The sequence below is a fragment of the Dama dama genome, chromosome 16 (genome assembly GCF_033118175.1).
Source record: "Dama dama isolate Ldn47 chromosome 16, ASM3311817v1, whole genome shotgun sequence".
Lineage (NCBI taxonomy): Eukaryota > Metazoa > Chordata > Mammalia > Artiodactyla > Cervidae > Dama > Dama dama.
In genome coordinates, this window is record NC_083696.1 from 39,202,979 (window position 1) to 39,225,761 (window position 22,783).

The following is a 22,783-nucleotide window of genomic DNA, read 5'->3' on the forward strand; positions in this document are numbered from 1 at the left end:
CAATAATAATAATGCAAGTGGTGGGCATTGGCTAGTGATATTGATAAAGGGTAGAATGATGGTAATCACTGAAATTGGATGATGAATACATAGAGGTTCATTATACTGTTCCGCTTACTTTGTGTATGCTTAAAATTTTTCACGAATAAAAAGCCATAGAAATTAAAAAAAAACAACAAACAAACAATAACCTAGCTCTCATGTTTGTGCTCCGTGTTTGATTTTTGGAATTACTTTGTTGTGTAAGAAAACTTATTGGGAATTGCTCAAAGCCTCAAAGCAGATGGAAATAGTTGTAGCTCAAGCCTTCTCATCCTTATTCCCATCTGCTTTTGTAAACACAAAGTTGATAGATACTTTGATGCCAGGACAAAAAGAATTTAAGCAAATATCATGAAGATTTTGAGACAAAGAACTATGTGTTAAATCAATTTTATATCTCAAAATAACCAGTACAAGTCAGTTGAAAGGAGGAGTGGATAATAACTATAAACACTGAGTTAAGAACAGAAATAGAGAGGTCAACTTGATAATATTCATAGAAGGTGTAACTGATTATTAAGAAGTTTAATATTCACATCATTGCTATAACAATAATCGTGTACTAATTTTTCACTATTCTTAACCTGCATAATATGACTATATAGAATTTCATATGCCAACACAATAATCGTGACTCATGGTCATTTCATAACCATGAAGAATTATGGTTTTCATAAACTCTTATAAAGTTAGATCTTTAGCTAAACCATGATCTCAAACCTAACTAGATGTCCATTCCTTTGTCTTTTTTGATGAGTTAGGTCCTGTGAGATGTTTTCTTAACCTGGGTTCTTTGGACTCTCTACCTTCTTGGGTGGATTTCAGGTTCATAAAATCGTAATGAAGTGCAAATGGAAACGATATTTGCCATTCTCTGGATATATTCTTTTCTAGTGAGAAAATATCACTGAACTGAACTGAAAATATTTAGTACAAATTCAGCAATGTGCAACAGTTTGGGGATGGGAACTCAAGGAGAGAGATAGATCTGTGTTATATTTGGATCCATGTTAGGGGAGTAATAAAGACAATTGCAAGAAACAGGAGAAGCAGCCCTTGAGATTCCCCCAGAGCAAAGCCACTTCTGGACTGGTGAAAACCTCTGAAAGATGGGCATCCCAGCAGTGCTCAGCCTAAGAGATGGGCAGACAGAGCTGATAGTCTACAAGCAAAGTCAGTGATCCTGTTCAGCCAGGAAAGGGGGTCAACTTGACTTCAGACAGCCAACAGAGCTTTATCAGTTTCAGAGCTGCTTCTCCTCCTGTGCCCAAGCAGAGAATGTGATTTGCAGCCTTGCTCATTGCTGAATATAGACTTCAGTCTGTCTGACCAGGGACTCTTACCATGGAATCTTCATAGCCCATTCAATAGCCCTAGGCCCAGTAGAATTTGAACAGAGGTCAGCTCATGACTTCCCCTATCTGCAAAGCAAAACTGATGGCCTCACTTAGCCCAGGAATTCAGTACACAGTCAGGGCTGGTTCAGGTCCCCAAATATTCTAGTGAAAAACTAGAAACAGATCAGCTGGTGAATGAAAAACATCACTGACCTAAAGGGGTGATTTCTACAGTGTCTTTTTGGGGAGCCCTCTTTATCCTAGTAAAGAAGCTGGCTAACTCAGAAGGAGTCAGTTTTTAAAACATGTGTAAAATTCACAGTATTATTTATTTAAAAGGGTTCTAGTTCATTCTAAGTTAGACAAAGTAATCATTTGCTGCTTTTCATAGAAATGTTTCCCCTGATCTCTCTGTTTGAAGATGGACTATAAATTAGCATTTGAAAGCCTTTTTGCTATACAATGCCAGGTCATGGAACAGTAATTTCAAAGAATGGATTTGATTGTTCATGGTGGGTAGTCAAGTCTTTGTACACTGCCTTGTAAATTTTGTGCTTAGTAACAAATGCTTGAAACTTATCTAAATATTAAATATCATTTACTTAGAAAACTTAAAACTTACAGTGTGATTCATTTGTTGCTTTGATTTTTTTTTTCCAATGGAATATTGTTAATTAGCTGCCTTGGTGAATTGTATTTGGGGCTGTCTCAGAATCAGGATTACTACAAAAGTCCAGCAGAGATCTAGCCTAAAAGTTTCTTTCATTTGTGTTTTTGGCTTGATTCAAACTGTGTCAAATCTTACCATGTTAACAAAATTGACCATTCCCCAAACTCGGTTCCTCAGTCTACTGTGAGGTTGACTATTCCTGCGATACTGGAAAAATAGACATTCAATTAACATTCATTGATCATAGAAACTGAACGCAATTTCAACAAAATTATTCCCATTATGGTATATTTCAAAGAAAAAAAATTCATTGGCTTTCCTTCCAGTGAGCTGAAAAATCTATACACCTTATGCAGAAATACACTTTTAATATAAAATAACCAGATATAGCAGTTTCTAAAGGCAGTTTTAACTTGGCACTATTTTAAGATGTTTCTTTATAACTCTGTTCCCTCTTCACATTACATTATATAGCATTATACTGATTTATTAAGCCAACTGATAACTGTTCTTTAAAGCAGGGGTCCCCAATCTCTGAGATCAAATGCCTGATGATCTGAGGTGGAGCTGAAGTAATAATAATAGAAATAAAGTGCTCAATAAGTGTAATGCACTTGAATCATCCTGAAACCATCTCCCCACTTCCTGGTCCATGGAAAAATTGTCTTCCAAGATACCAATTTTTGGTGCCAAAATGGGTTGGGGGCTGCTGTTTTAGAGTCCATATTTATAGCAAAACTTATTAAAGCTGTATCAACCAGTATATTGCAAAAAACAATTTTCTCAGCCCTCCTGTATCCATGGTGGCCACAGACTCAGGAGCATATCATCAAGGATCATCCTGGAGCCAGAGATATGATGGAGAAGGACAAGTAATTGTGGTCTGTGCCCCTTCTCTCCACTTGGGCTTCCCTGGTGGCTTAGCAGTAAAGAATCTGCTTGTGATGCAGGAGACTGCCAGTGATGCAGGAGACACAGGTTCAATTCTGGGTCAAGAAGATCCCCTGGAGCAGGAAATGGCAGCACATTCCAACATTCTTGCCTGGGAAAGACAGAGGAGCCTGGCGGGCTACAGTCCATGGGGTGGCAAAGAGTCAAACACGACTGAGCGATTGAGCACAAACCCACATATAGATTATGAACATATTTTCAATTTTTTTGTAAGTTGTTCATCATTTCCATATGTTCATAATGGAGAGGGAGGGTTCTATTTTGACTTAGTCTGCTGTATACCCAAAGGACCATATTGTCTCTTACATATGTCCGGGGAAGCTAAAAACAGAACTTTGAACCTGGAATGAAATTTTGATGAAAATACTACTTTCTCTTTGCTAAAAAATCGCAACTACAATAGAGAGCAAATGTTTAAGTGAAAACTCACCATGTTATCATCGGCAACAATGAACAGTTCAATATGCTTTTCTTTTTCCTTGCTCTGGAAATATATGGAAAATTGAATGAAGTATGGTTAATATTTCTTATCTTAACATTTTAAGTTAACATTTTCAAGGTGAAAAATGTTGGTATTATGTAAGGTGAGGTTCAAGAGTATATACAATAATTCCAGAAATTTAGGTAAATAAAACCCACTATGTTATTAAGACATGTGGCTCTAGTCATCAGATTTTAGTGAAACTGAAGCAACATTCCATATTTTATATTCCTTCATTTCTTTGTTTAGTCTTTCAGGTAAAATAAGAGTTATAAGTAAAGAATCATGAATACCATTTTTAACATTTAGTTTTTTTTTTTTTTCTTTTATAAAGTAAACACGAAGTAAGTTCATGTAAAAAAGGCCATCTATAGTTGAGAGCAGGACATGTAACCAGTCTATAGGACTGACTGTATTCCTTCTACTCTTCTGTCTCCCAATCTCCCTTTGTTGAAATTCAATTCCAAGGAACCTTTTAAAAACATTGCTAATTATAGCTCTTTATTTTATAAAACACAGTTCCAGGAAATTCTGTTTTCAGCCTTCAGTATCAGGCGCTAGGTATATGCATATTCTCTTGAGTATAAACCAGGGGCATATCGTTCAACTATTTAACTAAGTTATTCTTTTCTGAGCTAATTAATCATTTATTAATTGATTGATTTAATCAGAAAACACCTCTTAGGCATCTAGAAAGTTTCAGACACAGTCTAAACCGTGGATATGTGAAGAAGAGAAACATTCACAGATCTTAAGGCTAACACCTCATGGGGATTTAAGATGATATGAAAAGCCTAAAACACTATCATTGTAGTGTCATTCCACTCGAAATTCCACCTTAACAATTAGAATATTTGGTTTGATGTGAGGGAGATAATCTGGCTTATAATCAACAACTCCTCCCCAAAAAAATGTGGCAAGAAAGACAAGGAAAGAAATGACAATATTTAGGAGCAATTTCAAGATGTAAATTTCATTCCTTCCAACCAGGTTTAGCTCTAATACTATAAATCTATATATTTAGGGTTGCAGATATCCACCGTCTTTGAAATTGGTGAGACAACTGAGATTTGCTATAGAAAATGAACACTTTCTATAAAGATAAGAACAACAAAAAATTGACATTTCAGATTTCAAACAGTGAAGAGTCAGATTCAGGTAGCATATATACTGCATTCATTGGGCTTATAATCTCTCTCTTGAGATGAGAAGGAAAATAAGAGGCATTTGACATGGGATAAAAATGATTTAAAAATAAAGCACTCACTTCCATTTTGGAATCTTCCAGGGATTTAGTATTATCCTTTGGAACAGCTGTCCTGGTAAAGTTGAGCTCTGTACAAGAATAATTTACAGGCTGCTGCATCAGGGGGTCATATCTGAACACCAAATGTTCTCCCTCATCTGAATATTTCACTGGTTCAATGAGGTATCTTTGATCTCTCACCCTGAAGAACCCCCTGTGGAAATTAGGAAGACAATGTCTATTTAAAAATCTCTCTCATTTTACTGCTACATTACTAGTACAGTATTTCTCTATTCCACTTTGTGGAGTTTGCCTTTTTAAGAAAGGGAAACATACTTTAAAGCAATTATCCTCCAGTTAAAATAAATAAATTTAAAAAAATAAGAAAGGGAAGCAGTGGAGTCAAGGCCTCATGTCAGCAGGTAGCCAGGTATCCTGAGTTTGAGCAAACCCTTGAAGACAGTGAAGGACAGGGAAGCCTGGTATGCTATAGCCCATGGGGTCACAAAGAGTCAGATGTGACTTAGAGACTGAGGAACAAGAGGTGATGTGGCATGTCACTCTTTGCTAAGAGATAGCTCGTCCGGATTTCAGAAATTTGACAGTCCCATCTTTCCTCTGAAGCCTGAGTAGAGTAGCAATTCCCACTCATGGCTGAGGACCCCTGGCAAGTCTGCGTTCATGCAAAAATTTTGTGAATTTGTATGTATTAATTAAAGAGTAAATATATGAAGGTACAGACACTGCTATGTGGCAATTGTGTTGTTAAAGGGTTTTTTATTCTTGGAAATACTGAAAACTGAACACGTAAAATCCTCGTAAATGAAGATACAAGTTTCTTGTTTTTCTGCTTTGCCTCCCAACATCTTCTTCCTTTGTCCTTGAGCTCAAGATCTAGAGACAACTTATATAGGCTTATATAAGTTATCTAAGACCCTTTTCCTTAGAAATATTACTCCTTAATCCATCTTAATATCTGTATTAAACTACCCTCCTTGTGCTATCATACATTTCCCCCTGTTGCATAAGAAATCAAATTTCTTTTCATCAATTACTTCTGACTATTTTACTTTCCAGAGACTGGAAACACTGCCTAATTTAGTAAAAAGCTGCGAAGCATTGTGTTGTGATGTGGTAGGAATTTATAAGATTAGGAAGTAGAAGGCCCATCTTTGGACAGAGTTCAACCACCAGCAAAATGAATGTTCAAGAACAAATCTCTGATGTCAGTATCCTGATCGGTAACATGAGAGGCCAGGCTGGATGAATCTCAGTTATCTTCCAACTCTGAATCCCTTGATCATATATTGAAAAATTCATCTTGCTTAAAGCATGTTGTATCTTTTTGTCTAAAATGAACATAAAAAATGGGCTAGACTGGATACTCATGCCAAAAATATACAGTACCTTTTTTGCCATTAATTTTTCTGCATGAAGTGTCTATAAAAAATAAAAGTGAATGTCTTTGAAAATTCATAGACTAACTCATTTAAGTAGAAAGATATGGTGCATACCTCAGACCATGACACGTGCTGATGCTGACAGCAGAATCAAACTCATGTAAGATAGATCCTTGGTAAAAACAGTGATCCTAAAAGAGATGAAGAGGCTATTGACATAAATACATGTTTTGGTGTTATATAAATATTAATATCTCTACATTTTATATTCATAATACATCATTATTTTATTTTCACAAATGACACTTATATTCATTAATGCATTCATTCATTGCATTCTTGTGTTGGAAGATTTTAAAGCTACTTTAGAATCCTTTTGTTTTAATTGCTTGATTATTTTGTTTAAAACAGTATATAAATTCTTCCCTGACAATTTTAACAGTCTATGAGTTGATGCTAACCTCAGAAATGTGACCCTTTTCCTTAGAAATATTACTCCTTAATCCATCTTAATATCTGTATTAAACTACCCTCCTTGTGCTATCATACATTTCCCCCTGTTGCATAAGAAATCAAATCAAAGTTTTTGATGATCACAAAATTAGATTTCACTCTCTAACCAGGTTCCTTCATGACTTCCCTGCCTCTCTGCTTCGATCAGTTGGTATCTTTATTACACCCTCCTTGGTGCTCCATTCATGGTGATTCCACCAGATGATTTCTCTTTCCATCAATTCCTTCTGTTCAGTTCCTGTCTACGTGTGACAATTTCTATGGCCCTAGATCTCAGACCCTCACAGACTAATATCCACTCCCTTTGTAGAATAATGTAACTCAGCTTTCTTACTATTCTATTTTGCAAAGAGTGCAAGATGACTTACATATCATAGCTGATAACTGCCTTAAATAGAGGTGATATGGTTTAAAATGTATACATTTGGTAGAAGAGAATAAAGTCATCCTTGGCTAGAAGGCTGCAGTGGGCATCTTCTGGAATGGAGGATAAATATAAAAAAAGAACTTGTATCCACTGAAATAATACTATAATAAATGAACCAAAACTCATTTGGAGAATGAAAGAGGACTCATTGTTGGTGGATCAGAAGGACTGGGCAAGGGGATTTGATTCACATAAGAGTCAAATAGATGGAGGTTTTAAAATTGTTTCATATGTTTAAGCTTTATCCTTTAACTTAACTACTGCTCCATCAAGGTACTTCATACTTCTTTGGTGTTCTGCTTTACCGTTCCTCCAGACTTAATACCATTTTGGGTACAGAGAAATCAATAAGATACATTAGCAGTCATGGATTCGCCTGTTAGGCAGTTATCAGCCTCCTTTAGCATTCAGAGGATCATAGCCTCTATTCTAGGATCATTTAGTGATGGTAGTCAATGCAAGATTCATTTCTTTTTTTAAAATTGTATACTTACTCTATTTTTCACACTCTTTGACCAGTATTAGTGGGAGGAGCGAGTGAACAGTGGTGCTTAGAAGCTCTCATGAGTTGATAGAACCAAGTTAACTCTTCAGTTTTTAAAATTTTTTAAAGTTACTTATGATTACTATTTTTTAACTAACACTTCCTGCAACTTTCTGATTCTGATGTAACACTTTCTGTAACTACTTGTAAAGCTAGAATGGTTTCAAAATTATGCAAGGAAATAATATTTTCAAAGAAGAGACAGAGGAAGGTCCTGTAAGATACCGTGATCTGAGGATGTGTGGTGATTTCCTCTCCTTTTGTGGAGTAGTACGTCTCACTGTAATTTAAGGCTAAAAGCCCCCTGAAAAAGAGGACAGGGAGATGGTGAGATTCATTTATTCTAATAAGTGAACAGATAAAGCCTATTATGTGAGAGAGATGCCTCCAGGCTGCTTTCAGTTCTCAGCAAGATCCTCTTATGCTAAAGATAAGCAAAATCAATCCCAGTCACATGAGAAGATTCTATATAGATTTCAGGGTGTGGTACAGGCAGCAAAAAAAAAAAAAACAACAGAAAAAGATCCTGGCAGTTCTAAAACTGCATCATTTTGAGAAGAACCTAGGAAAAATATTATCTAAGGAAAAATCTCTTGCCTTAAGTGCCAAAATTAATGCAAAATATTTGTGATATTATATATCATATATGTATATGTGACATATATGTGTATATATGATACATATGTATATATATATAGAATACATTTTATCAAAACATATACCTGTTGGGTTAATGTGCATTAAGATATATGTGCACATTAACCCAACAGGTATAGATTTTGATAAAATATATACTATATGTATACATATATATCATATACACATATATGATATATAATATCACAAATATTTTGCATGCATCAAATGATACATGGACTTAAAAAGATTGCAATTTTTACATTTTATAAAAAATTATACAATATTCCCTTGTGGCTCAGCTGGTAAAGAAGGTAAAAAATCCTCCTGCAATGTGGGATACCTGGGTTCAATCCCAGGGTTGAGAAGATCCCCTGGAGAAGGAAAAGGCTATCCACTCCAGTATTCTGGCCTGGAGAATTCCATGTACTACATACAGTCCATGGGGTCTCAAAGAGTCAGACACAACTGAGAGACTTTCACACAATATTAACTGTAAATATATATTTTAATCTCTAAAACAAAAACTTTAAATTAAAGCAGATAGATATTGCTAAAAAGATAATAGATAAACAAAAAGCCAGTAGATAAAGTAAAAAAGAAGTCAAATAATTCAAAGATCCAAAGAAGAGTAGGAAAAGAAAACCAGAGAAACAAAAACAGAGACAAACAGAAATTAAACATTAAATACAACCATATCATTCATTCATAAATTTGTAATGTATCATTTATTACATTAAATATTAATAGCTTAAGCTTTCCAATTAGAAATAGTGTCAGAAGTCACTAAAAGACAGCAACCAACCACTTGCCTTCTTACAGGAGACACATTTTAAATGTTAACGCAGAGGTGGGTTGGGGAAAATGGATGAAAAACCATACATTATGGAAACAGTAAACATGTAAAGACAGAGCTAAAGTGTATTAATATCAGGTAAAATACACTTCCCAGCAAGAGTGATGTTTTAAAATGACATAATGAGAAAAGAGTCAGTCCACAATAAAGAAAAAACAATAATAAATATGTATGAATCTAACTGCTAAGCTTCAGAATACATGAAGCAATTAATTTAAAAATTCAAAGGATAAACAATTCCAAATCATAATTGAATGTTTTAATACTCATCCCTTGGCAATTGACAGAACACATAAAAGAGTAATGTAAGTAAAAATAAAAGATCTAAATAATTCTATCAGTCTAGAACTCTTCATCCAGTAACTGAAAAATAATTTTTTTTCCCAAGGGCATATGGTATGTTTAACAAATTAGAACATAGGTTTGTCTATAAAACAAATTGCAATAAATTTTTATTAAAAAAATGATATCATACAAATCTTGACAAAGGTTATACCATAAACTATCAGATATTGGTATCAAATAAATAATACACTCTTAAGTAATCCATGAGTCAAAGAAGAAATCTCAAAAGAAATTAGAAAATATTTTGAAAGGAATGATAATAAAAATAAAACATGTCAAGGTTTTTTAGATGCATCTAAATTAATACTTGGAGGAAATATGAAGGTTTTAAATATTTTAAATACCTATGACAGAAAAGATGAAATGTTTCTATAAAAAGAGAAAAGTAAACCCTAGATAAGTAGAAAAATTAAGTAATAAAGATAATAGATGGATTCAGTGAAATAAATAGAAAAGAGCAATAATGAAAAAATCCAAATTTTGGCTATTTGAAAAGATGAGCTAATTGATAAACCTCTTCAGATTTGTCAAGAGAAAAGGATGGAGAACTCAGATTACCAGCATTAGAAATTATAAAAGTGTTATCAGACACTATAGACATTAAAAGAATAATAAGAGAATATTATAAAAAACACTTTATACCAAAAATTTGACATCTTACACAAATGTATGTTTTCCTTGTGAATTAGAATTTAAAACTGATACAAAGTGAAGGAAAAAATTTGAATAACTCTAACCCTCTCTGAAGAAAATTGAATTTGTAATAATAAAACCACCCTCCCCACACACACAAATCTTCAAGGTACAGGTAGTTTCATTCATGAATTCCATCAAGCATTCTAAAACTAACATTTTTTGGGAAATATAGGAAGAGAGAATACTTCCTAACTCATTTTTGAGGCCAACATAATGTTAATATAAAAATGTGACAAACATCACAAAAATGTAGAAATGCTTAATAATATTCATCATTAACATGGTTTCAAAAACCTTTAACAAAATCTAAGTGAACTGAATACAGCAAAGAGGGTTTTATCACAAGGATGCAAGTATGATTTAACATTCAAATATCAATTAGTGTAAATTACCATGCGGACATTTCAATGGATGCAGAGGTTAACACTTTCAGAACTTTTGGGGACTAAAAAAGAACTTTAAGGAAAGGCACATAGAAATTTCTCAATAAATGTTAGCTTCCTTCCATCCTGAGGATGTTAGAATATGCAGATTTTGAACAAATTATCAATACAAGTATGTTATTAGGTTCATATTTCTGTACATTTGTCCAGTGGGAGACTCAAGGTGGAAGGATATTTTGTTGTTGTTTATTTATTTACTTAATTTTTTTAGCTAATAGGCCAGAGTCTCAATTCTTCAGTGGAGTTATCCTATATTTTACTCAACATCTGAGAGTTCTTCATGATTTCAATGTTTGAGGCTGGGAGGAAGAGCTATTGTGCGTAGGATCAACAGAAAAGAAAGAAGTGGAAATTGAACAAAAACAGCAGCAATAGTTGTGAAGAGAGCTAATGAAGAAAGTTTAATGCATTAGAATTATTTAAGGTACACAAAATAACTTGATAAACTAAATTCTTCCCATCCCTTAGAGTCTGCTCCAGCAGAACTCTATTTGATGTCTATTTTCAATAATTTAGAAGTCACTTAAAAATATATATAGTTTTCAAGTTTCTTTTGCTTCACTGATTCACAAAGCATTAATATATGAGCTCTTAGAGTGAGCATACTCCAGGTAACCCAGATTGGAAGTAATTTAGGAACAGGAGAGCAGTGTACATAATTGTTGTTAAATGTTATTAAATTGTTGAAATGATACAAGCTTATTTTAGAAGAGTAAGAATTCAGATTACATATACATAAGAAGGGCTTAAGGAATTCACTTTACCAGAAGTTTTTTATGAAAACTAGGATACTATAGACTAGTACATCTATAAGGTATTGAATTGTCATAGAACTTACCTTGATTTTACAAGGTGCATTATTAATATTTTTCTATTTAGGTTTAGTTGATACAACAATTCTTCTTCAAAAGCTTCCTGAAAAACAGTATCCATCATGTGACTTAAATGTTTGCCCATTGAGTGTGTGTTGGTGGTGGATAGAGGGATAGGCAGAGGGGAAAATTACAGATCTTTCACAGTCTATCCAGCAACCCGGAAGTCCTTTCAGGCAAAATCATAAATACTGATAAAGCTGAATTTCTATGAAAAATTTTGCTTTCAAGTTATTTTTTTAAGTTTTTTTTTTAACATAGACCATTATAAAAATCTTCATTGAATTTATTACCATATTGCTTCTGTTTTGTATTTTACTTTTTTGGCCAAGAAGCCTGTGGGATCTTAGGTCACCAACCAGGGATCCAACCAGCCTCCCCAACCCCCACATTGGAAAGTGAAGTCTTAACCACTGGACTGCCAGGGAAGTCCCCACAAGTTATTTTTTTAAATTTCATTTTATATCGGAGCATAGTTTTTTAAATGTATTTATTTTAATTGCAGGATAATTGCCAAGTTATTTTTTTCTTAATTTTGGTGGACTTTTTTCCAGTTATAAAATGAAATTAAATGAAAAAATGCATACTTTCCCTACTTTTCCCTTATTCAGAAGTATACGAGTTACTATATATCCTTATAGTTCTACTCCCCTGGATCTTCTGTTTATGTTTTCTTAACAGTTGGTATACACTGTCCTATACTCTACATCTTCACATAAAAATAAATCATGACCATGAGCATTTCCTGTTCTAATATATCTTTTTTTACAGTATGTATTTTTTTTAAAACTGGAATACACAAAATGAACTTATTTAATCTACATCTATATTAGAAATTTCACTTGGGATATCCACTACAGTTAGAATTTCACTATCAGCAATGTAGGGGAAAAATGTAAAGCTTTTGGTAAATATTACCAGATAGCTTTGAATAAAGGAAGTTCAAAATTAGAATTTCAACAGAAACTTATAGTGATTCTTGTTTCCTTGCCTTAGATATTGTTGCTAATAAAAGTCTTTTGAATAACGAAATGATAACATTGTGATAAATTGCTCTTTTTGATTACTTTTGAAATTGATATTTTCCTTTTGTTTGTATATGACTTTTCTATCTATGTCCTTTGGTTGTTGTTTTTCAGTCACTAAGTTGTGTCTGACTCTTTGTGACCCCATGGACTATAGCCTGTCAGGCTCCTCTGTCCATGGGATTGTCATTTCTTCTGAGGTTTCTCTAAATCGTGATCATTTTTCAGACTTCCCTTATTTCTGATGACCTTGACAGTTTTGAAGAATACTGGTCAAAAATACTGGTCAGGTTTTTTGTGGGATGTCTCTCAGTTTAGGTTTATCTGATGTTTTTCTCATGTTTAGACTGGAGTTATGAAGAACTGATAGAAAACAACAAAATCAAGTGTCATTTTTCATAGCATCATATCAGAAGAACATACTGTCAGTATGACTTATTACTGATGTTAACCTGGACCATCTCACTGAGGCAACATTTTCCAGCTTTCTTCACTGCAAGTTATAGTTTTTTCTTTCTTCCATATTATTCTATCTACTCTTGGGAAGGAAGTCATGAAGTACAGCCCATGCTCAAAGGTGGGGTGCTATGCTACACCTCCTGGGGAGGGGGGGTCGGATTTCTGCATCAAGTTTCTGATTTCTTCTTTAAGAGAGATTTGTCTATTCTCCCTCATTAATTTCCTTGTTCAATCACTTTTTATGTAAGTATGGGCTCATGGATATTAACTGATTCTTTGTGTTATGGTCCAAACCACCCCCCCACCCCCTACAACCTCTACTCCACTCTCCACCCAAGCATATGCACTAACAGGAGTAAGAATCCTCAGAAAAGACAAGATACCTCACTTGTTTGCTTTCTTCATACCTGCAAAACAATGCATTTTATTTATTAAATCAAAGCCCGTACCTGTATGTCATCCTCATGGATGTGCCAAACATCTCGCTTCTGCATCAGAGGAAGCCTTTTAGGATGAACCAGTTCTTGACCCTCTACTCCAAGGATGACCTCTTCTGAAAGGGAACATAAGCGGTAAGGGGGGTGGGGGATATATTTGATATTAACATTCATCCATGGTAATTGGATAACAGAATTATTCTCATGGAGTTCATTGGCTTCCAATTAGCAGCCAGGTAGAAGAGCATCCCCACATTACAAGTATGGAAATTGAGACTGATATTTCTAAGTTAGGAAAATATGGACTTCTCTTGGTGGCTCAGACGCTAAAGAATCTGCCTGCAATGTGAGAGATGCAGGTTCGATCCCTGGGTCGAGAAGATTCCCTGGAGAAGGGAATGGCTACCCACTCCAGTATTCTTGCCTGGAGAATTCCATTGGAAAGCAGGCAAACAGATTGGGGTCCTTCAGTTTCTTACATCTCTTCACTTTATTCTGCAGGTGTGACCTTTGTCTTCTTCTCCTGCCTGTCTCTGGATCCTGCCTCCTGTGGAAGCCAGTCACTGCAATAGTTTGTTTCAATATAAATTACTGATTTTATCTCTATGGGGCATTTGTATTTGAAGTCAACTCTCATAGCTAAATATAAGACTTTCCCATGTGAAAGGGATTTTAGATCCTTTGAATCAGTGCTAAAATAATCTCTATATTACCTATCAGATTGGTAATCATCTGTCAGGTGAGTCCTGCCAACCCCAGTACAGAGTGATGTAGAGCAAAGAGCATTGGATTTTGGAATCTGTTCTTATTGGAACCAGAGTTTTACTAGTGTATTAGCAGTATGACTGAGTGGGGTTTCCCAGGTGGTGCAGTGGTAAAGAATCTGCCTGCCAATGCAGGAGACACAAGAGATGTGGGTTTGATCTCTGGGTTAGGAAGATATCCTGGAGGAGGAAATGGCAACCCACTCCATTTTTCTTGCCTGGGAAATTCCATGGACAGAGGAGCCTGGTGGGCTACAGTCCATGGGGTAGCAAAGAGTTGGACATGACTGAGCAACTGAACACACATACATGACCATGAGTAATATGTCTAATCTCCCTGATCTACAGATATTAATCTCAATTTTCTTACCGCTGAAGTGGAGACAATATAGAACTTTAAGAGTGCTAATACACAAAGTGGCTAATGACTAACATGTCTCAGTTCCAGTTCAGTCGCTCAGTCATGTACGATTCTTTGTGATTCCACGGGCTGCAGCATGCCAGGCTTCCCTGTCCATCACCAAGTCCCGGAGCTTGCTCAAACATGGTGTCTGCTGCCTTGCAGATATTCAGTAAAATCCGCTCCTTCTTCCTTCTCACCATCTATCAGAGTCCTTAAGAGTAATTCAGCATTTTATAGAACTATTGAATCTCAAGATCAACCATAATCTAGTCCAAATTCTATGCTATGTTCTCAGCAAAATCAGTGAATATTAATATTTTATCATTTACAATTTAAACTTGGTGACAAGAAAGATGTTTCCTCACAGCATACTCAGAAAACTATCATAAAAAGATTAAGACATACCTTTAATTTGAAAAATGAGTAAAATCATGAAATATAAACTCCCGGGAAACATTCTGAATGATTCTGGCAAACTGGGGCACATGTGTTTGAGAAAAGACGTGCACAGTTCTTGGTCCTTGCTTCCACAGAGAGGATGAAGACCCTAGCAGACAGACAGGCAGTTTTGATCCAGCACAAGGAAGTGTTCCTTATCGCGTTACACAGTTCGTGAAGTGCTTTAGGCTAAAACCTGGAGGTTGGACGTCATGTACTAATTAAAAGCAACCACTGAGATGGTGGTGGTGGAGGAAGTGGGCTGGACAGAGATCCCTATATTACATCTGTTATAAATATGACTCCAGATGTACTAAATTATTTTTAAAGTGAAAACATCACATTTGTCTTGGAAAAAATTACTGAAGCATGTTCATATAAACTGTGGTGGAACAAAGTCATCTATGCTGAAAGACACATGTAAGAACTGTCAAGGAAAATTTGATAAAATAAAGTAGATAGAAATGTTGAGAACTTTTTTTTCTTAGTCAAATAAAGGCCTGGACCATGTGGGACATGAGGATAATGATGTTTGCGGTACTAAATGAAACAAAGATATGAATCCATATTTCATCCCCACCCTGATAAAAGAATCCAGAGAGTCACTAGGGTAAGAGGGAGAGATGAAGGGAAATAACTTTCCCTTTCCTGGTTTTATTAAGATATAATTGACAACAGTTTAAGGTATATATCATACAGATTTGACATTATATATTGTGAAATGGTTCATGTTATATAGACACTAAACAACCCCCCCCCATTTTTTCCTTTTGATGAGAACTCTAAAGATCTATTGTCTTAACAACTTTCAAATACACCACCTAGCCCTGTTCACTACAGTCATCATATTGTACATTACATCCCTAGTACTTATTGGTCTGATAGCTAGGATAGATCACTTTCATCTAAACTTATTTATGAAAACTCATTTATGCTATAAATCACAAATTAATTTTTAAAAAGGCAAATAAAAACTCCCAAACTACATACAACATATATAATAAAATGTGAGGGCATAGATCCTGATAATATAGAACTCTTTCAAATAAATACAAAAAGAAAACATTAATGGGCAAATGTGCAAAGGACCTGTACAAACCCTTCTTTATGCAGGTGTTCTCTCATTATATTAGAAGAGATATACCTTTGCAATATAACCCCATATCTGCTTGGGATTCTATCCCTCCACTATCTCCATTATTGATTACCCCATAATATTCCCATAAACTGAACTGGTCTACCATAACTGGAAGTTTTCTTTAACTCTTTATGTTGTATTGGGGTATAGCCAATTAACGGGCTTCCCTGGTGGTTCAGATGGTAAAGACAATGCCTGCAATGCAGGAGACCCAGGTTCAATCCCTGGGTCAGGAAGATCCCCTGGAGAAGGGAATATCTACCCACTCCAGTATTCTTGCCTGGAGAATCCCAAGGACAGAGGAGCCTGGCAGGCTACATTCCTGGGGTCGCAAAAGAGACATGACTGAACAACTGAGCACGCACATGTTAACATATTGAAGAGTTTGGAAAGATACTTGGTAATACTAAGCACCCAGTAAAAGTAGACTATAATTAGTTAACTTAACTAGGAGGAGGTTGTATAATACAGTAAATAAAAGTGGACATTTAGATCCAAACCACCTGGGTTCTGTTCTCAGCACTTATTTTTCCTACCTACAAACCTTGGACAAGGTCTGACCACTCCATACCTCAGTTTTCTCATCTCCCAAAATGAGGGTAACAACAGTATCTTGGGGGTTCTCTGTTGGTTCAAATGGTAAAGAATCTGCCTGCAATGCGGGAGACCTGGGTTCAGTCCCTGGGTTGGGAAGATCCCCTAGAGGAGGGTAGAGTTAATAGCCAGGATTAAATGGTGGTAATTTAACTGAATCACTTAAAAGTGGTGTCTGCTCCATATTAAAGGCTAGATAAGTGATGATTTTTTAAAGAACTACATAAATGTTGAATTTTGCTTTTATTAGTTTTTCTGTACCGATTTTATCCACTTCTCATCTTCCTCTCCTTCCCTGAGACTCAGGAGCTCTGGCTTCCTTTCTTTATCCCAACATGCTATGTTTTCTTCTATCCAAGAACCTCTGGATACACTTGTTTCTTTGTGACCAGATTAATTCCTCATGCTTCAATTCTTAGTTCAAGGGTAACTCTCTCAAGAAAGACTTCTCTAACTTCAGGGTCTAGCACAAGCTTCTTGTTGAAACAAGATACCCTTTTCTTTTCTGAGAAGTTGTTAGTTTATCACAAACTTAATCATCCAATTACTTATCTGTTTCCTGCAACAAATATAACTTCCAGAAAGCAAACTCTGCTTGCTTTTTCTTACTCTGGAACCACAAATGTAGAAGTGTCTTGCATACAGACAGTGTATTTAATATAGATTTGTTGAATGCAATAAAACTAATTCGCAATATGAATAGGATCTGGTTCCATCTTCATGTGTTTCTCAAAATTTTGAACATAATTGGAATAACTTTAAGTGATCACTTCTACCAGCAGAGTTTCTTTCAGGTCAGCACAAGAGATAGTTGAAGACCAAAGGACATACACAATATATCGGACCTGTCATCAAACAAATATTCATCCACATATCAGATGGAATTTACCAGCTTCATTCACAGTAATGATTACAGAGAGCATTTTAAATTGGGTGATAAGTAGGAACCATATTGAAGTTGCCTTTATTACAGTCAAAGTAGAAAAAAAAATTAAATACCAGTTGTGGAATCCTAGTTATTTATGGTGTCATGTTAAATGATACGGCGTAAAGGCATTTGTCTGATGCCTTTAGCTATGGCTGAGCTAGCTTTCCAGCATCTCTAAAATATTAAAGATACAGCATTATCCACAGTTAATCCAGGTGAAACAACCCAGAACTTTCAAAGAAAAAAAAATTTTGTAACTTAATCAGGCCCCATAATCAATAAGGGGAAAGCAGACATGAAAATTTCTGCTTGACCCCATGTTCTTTTTATATGTTAGTAGTTTTTTGGACATAGAAACAAGCTTTATTTTCTCATAATCACTCTATAACCAAGCATTCAAACCTGGAGAATATTATACTTCAATTCTGAACCCTACCAAGTGACTAGAGTAGGATAGTGAAATATTATAGGTAGTTTATATATTTCTTTCACTCTCAAGTCACAGTTTTCTGTTTTCAAAATAACAACATCACTAAAGTATATAAAGGTTTAAAAACAAACAAACAATGAACCCTGAAGCAGATTTCAATGACAGTGGCTCTGGGAAGTCCATTTATCATACAAAAGCAGATTTTAAAGATTAAACAAATTTGAGAATATTCTGTTTCCTCCTTATTTTTCTGCTGCAAATTTGTGGAGCAACCTCTCATAGGAGGTTCTCAAATCTACTCCTATCTTGGTTTCAGTGAGGGGTTTAGAGGTTGTAGATTCTTTTTTTTTTTTTAATATTTCAATGATTTTTATTTAGTTTTTTGGCTGTGTCACATGGCTTGTGGGATCTTAGTTCCCTGACCAGGGATTGAATCCATGTACCCTGCTTTGGAAGCATGGAGTCTTAACCACTGGACCACCAGGGAAATCCTAAAATCCAGGATTTTAGATTCTTGTGTCCAATCTTTACGGTTGCTAGGATCAACCCTTTAAGTCAGGCAGGAGTATGTGTCTCAGGGGCCTCCTAGCTTTGATAAGAGCGTGTCTGCCTTCTCCCTTTGACCTCCCTCACAATCCACGTACTCCTTCAGGTTTCCTCTTGAGCTTCCTTCTCCCTTTCTTTTCCTCAGTCCTGCTCCTTCTCTCTGAGCTAGCAACATAGCAAGTCCTCAACCCTTCTTAAAGACTTAGAGTGAATTCACAATCGTGGAGGCCCAGGAAGTGTGACCGATGATAAAGAATACATTCTAAGTCAGAAACAAGAGGCGGTCCACTAAGCAGACTCAAACAGCTTATTCTCTTCTGTCCTTTGCAAAGAGAAACATGGAAAAAGGGGGCAATAAGTTAAGTGAATAAAGAAAATCTTATCCAAATTGCAATAGAAATGGCAAAAACTAAACACAGAAATACTGGATGAAAGATTAGCATTTTCTATCTGACTTTAAAAGAAATACTATTATAAAGTACTCCAAAGTCACATTCATTAAATTCTTTTTGTAGAAGCTAATTTCAGCCCATTAATTGTGTTTTCAGTGCATTGAAAAGAACACTAGATTCAAAATAAGGAACTCTATGTTCACCTGTGAGTAATTATTCTTTCTTTGGCAAATCATTTATTTGCTTGGCTCCAGTGCTTCCTGTATAAGTTAGGGATATTAGATTGTTTGATCTCTAAGATCTTTTTTTTTTTTTTTTTTTTTTTTAACATCAGGGTGTTATGTTTCCATGCTTTTACTGAATTTATTTTTCCTTTTCTAAGACCTCTTCATTGTAAATAGAAATTTTGACTTATTAGAATAACGATAAGGTTGGATTTTTTTTTCTCACTATTCGTTTTGTTGTTGTTCAGTCGCCAAGTCATATCTCTGCGACTCCATGAACTGCAGTACACCAGGCTTCCCTGTCCTTCACCATCTCCCAGAGTTTGCTCAAACTCATGTCCACCAAGTCAGCTATGCCATCCAATCATCTCATCCTCTGTCACCCCCTTCTCCTCTTGTCCTCAATCTTTCTCAGGATCAGGATATTTTCTAGTGAATCCTACTGTCTATAAATTGATACACACAATAAATGTCATGATATAGATGCAACAAGAGCGCTAAAAAATTTGACTTACTTTGTCATGCAAAAAAAAGTTATTCGTGGGGAGTAGCAGATCCTGAGTAAAAAGAGTGCATAGGAATTTCACCCTTTAATTCTGATAATCAAATTACTTAGCTAATGACATTGAACAAATTACTTAATATTCCTAGAGTTTTGGTTTCTTCATGGCAAATTAAAGATAATAGTGCTTCCTACACCAGACCACTGTGTAGATTAAGTAAAATCGTTAATGACGAGTACTAATACATAGCACATATACTACTCTCAATTTTGTTGAAGGGTTGACATTATTCCTCACCTTCAATTTAACTCTACTTCATAACAGCTTTAGGAAATACATTAACTTCAGTGAGGTCAAAATGTTTAAACAACATAGACTTAAAGTCAATGGGTGACAAGGTATGAAATGAAATGTGATTAAGTTTTCTCCAGTCGGATAAGTGGCAGCCTTCATGATCTTATCCATAAGTCCAGTTCCTACAGAACTATGTCACACATTCACCTCACTTCTCAACAAACTGTAACATTCATATTTTAATAAATTATAGTAACTCTCTTGATCTCTCATGCCTTCCAGCAACCTCGATATTTTTCTGATCCCTTTATAACAAAATCCTCTCAAGGAGTTATCAATAATTCCTGTTCTTAGTTCTTCATTCTCTCTTTAAGTCACTTTCTTATGTCTCCTGCATTGACAGGCAGTTACTTTACCACTAGTGCTACCTGGGAAGCCCTTCTTAGTAGCATGAACGGTCAAATGTAAGGCGACGTACGTTATTCTAGCTAGCTCCTGTTTGCACAGTATTTTAAGATCATCAACTGAACAAGTGGTGGAAATATACTTTGAGTGATTGCTCGGTTGGTTGGCCTGTTCAGTTCTTAGTGGCCCTGCTCCTTTCATCAGTATGCCTGTGTGAGTTCTCCTGTACGGCTGGCCACCCTTTCATCTGCCTACAGAAACATCTTTTTCAAGGTTGGTTAAATAGAACTCGGAGTATACTTGTCAGTCTTTTGTGGTTTCATCATATTCTTCATTTCATGCTATTCTTTGCCTCCAGTTTGACAAATACAATAAATTACTCTCTGAGTGAGGGACCACCCTGCCCACCTTCCCGAAACCCAACACATCTAGTACCACATTCTTCATGATATTTCTGTTAGCCACCATAGCACACACTGGTCCTTCCTTCCCGTGATTCCTAAAACCCTGACTAGCTCTGGTGTACAGTTGGCATATTGGTATGTAAGCATCTTTGAGTGATTCTTTCTTCTCTGCTTGTTATAATAGACTTGATATAATGGAGCCTGCAGTATTGAGTGAGCTTTCTTGTTTATATCTTAATAAAGTAAAATGAGAGTTGGACCATAAAGAAGGCTGGGTGTTGAAGAATTGATGTTTTGGAACTGTGGTGCTGGAGAAGACTCTTGAGAGTCCCTTGGACTGTGAGGAGAACAAACCAATCAATCCTAAAGGAAATCAACCCTGAATATTCATTGGAAGGACCGATGCTGAAGCTCCAATACTTTGGCCATCTGATGTGAAGAGCTGACTCATTGGAAAAGATCCTGATGCTGGAAAGATTGAAGACAGAAGGAGAAGCAGGTGGCAGAGGATGAGATGGTTAGATAGCATCACTGACTCAATGGACTTGAGTTTGAGCAAACTCTGAGAGATGGTGAAGGACAGGGAAGCCTGGCGTGCTGCAGTCCATGGGGTGGCAAAGAGTCGGACACAACTTAGCAACTGAACAACAGCAATGTCTGAGTTATCCTGTGCCTATCACTGCTCTCAAATATCTGCAATGATAGAGATCACTAGTATAATTTTCACCTTATCTCCTGAAGTATGTGCGAGCCCTTTGAAAACAGAGATCATGGCAAATATTCACACATCCCCCGTGGAGTCTAAGAGTACCAGAACTTGCATGTTGTTGGTACTCAATAAATAGCAATTTAAGAAGTCGATTGTAATTTATCATGACATTATTGCTGCACTCAATTTACAGATGATAAATACGAGTTTGCCAGAACTGAACAAATATTCTACTAAAATTCCTATTTTCCTGAATCTTTGAGCTTCTTTGGATCTCCGTTGTAGTTAACCCAAGGCTTAAAAGCCCCAGAGTCACCTGGGGCTAAGAGCTATTCATGGACCATCAGGTACTAGAAGCCAGGGTCATATTAATATTTCAAATAGCTTTGATATCCATTGTGCCTTTCTTCTGAAACCAGGAAAGGATGTGATACCATCTCTAGAGTCTGCCCATTCAAACTCTGCAGTTTACTTTCACCCACAAGGATGCCTTCCGGCACAACTTGATCTTGGTGTGCCTGTACCAGCAGCACTTCATTAATCGTGGGGCAGAGGCTGGGAATGGCCCTCAAGCCTGTGCCAGAAACTCCCCCACAGGGCCAACGTCGTCTTCTCACAGAGGGAACATCAAGGGAGGGAGGGGTTGCTGGCACCTGGATATCTCTTAACTCAGAATGTCCAGTCTTGACTCATCCTTGAAATTAACCCCACTACTTGGTAATGATATAAAACTTACACCCTGAGCACACACTCTGTGAGACATTTGCTTGTTCAGTGTTAACAATGTGTGGCAGTTAAATGAAATAATAACTCAGCCATTTGACAAATGAAAGAACTGAGTCCCCACAAAGAAATTCATTCATTTGAGGGTGATCAGCAAGTGGTGGAGCTTTGTGTACACCCAAGTCCCTAAGGCAATGTGTAGTGGTTTAGTTGCTAAGCCATGTTCGACTCTTAACAACCCCATGGACTGTAACCCTCCAGGTTCTTCCATCTATGGGATTTCCCAGACAAGAATACTGGAGTGGGTTGCCATTTTCCTCCTCCAGGAGATCTTCCCAACCCAGGGATCAAACCCAGGTCTCCATATTAATTAGCAGGAAAGTACTTCACTGCTGAACCACCAGGGAAGCACTCAAAATTAATGTGTGAGGTTCCCACTATTCTACTCTCTCCTTTCTGAGCATCACCAAGAAATCCTACAATAGTGATAATCTTAAAAAATTTTTTT

General features: G+C 36.1%; 1 protein-coding gene across 1 annotated transcript in view; it reads right to left on the reverse strand.

Moving 5' to 3' along the window:
- ADAM7 (ADAM metallopeptidase domain 7) overlaps window positions 1-22,783 on the reverse strand; it is a 63,821-nt gene that overhangs the window by 30,590 nt on the left and 10,448 nt on the right. Inside the window, exons 3-10 of the mRNA XM_061163867.1 lie at window positions 14,953-15,094; window positions 13,393-13,496; window positions 11,426-11,502; window positions 7,837-7,915; window positions 6,242-6,318; window positions 4,749-4,941; window positions 3,431-3,484; window positions 2,185-2,256 (exon numbers count right to left, since the gene is read on the reverse strand). Coding sequence (XP_061019850.1) covers window positions 2,185-2,256; window positions 3,431-3,484; window positions 4,749-4,941; window positions 6,242-6,318; window positions 7,837-7,915; window positions 11,426-11,502; window positions 13,393-13,496; window positions 14,953-15,094 — 798 coding nt within the window. The remainder of the gene's footprint in view (window positions 1-2,184; window positions 2,257-3,430; window positions 3,485-4,748; window positions 4,942-6,241; window positions 6,319-7,836; window positions 7,916-11,425; window positions 11,503-13,392; window positions 13,497-14,952; window positions 15,095-22,783) is intronic.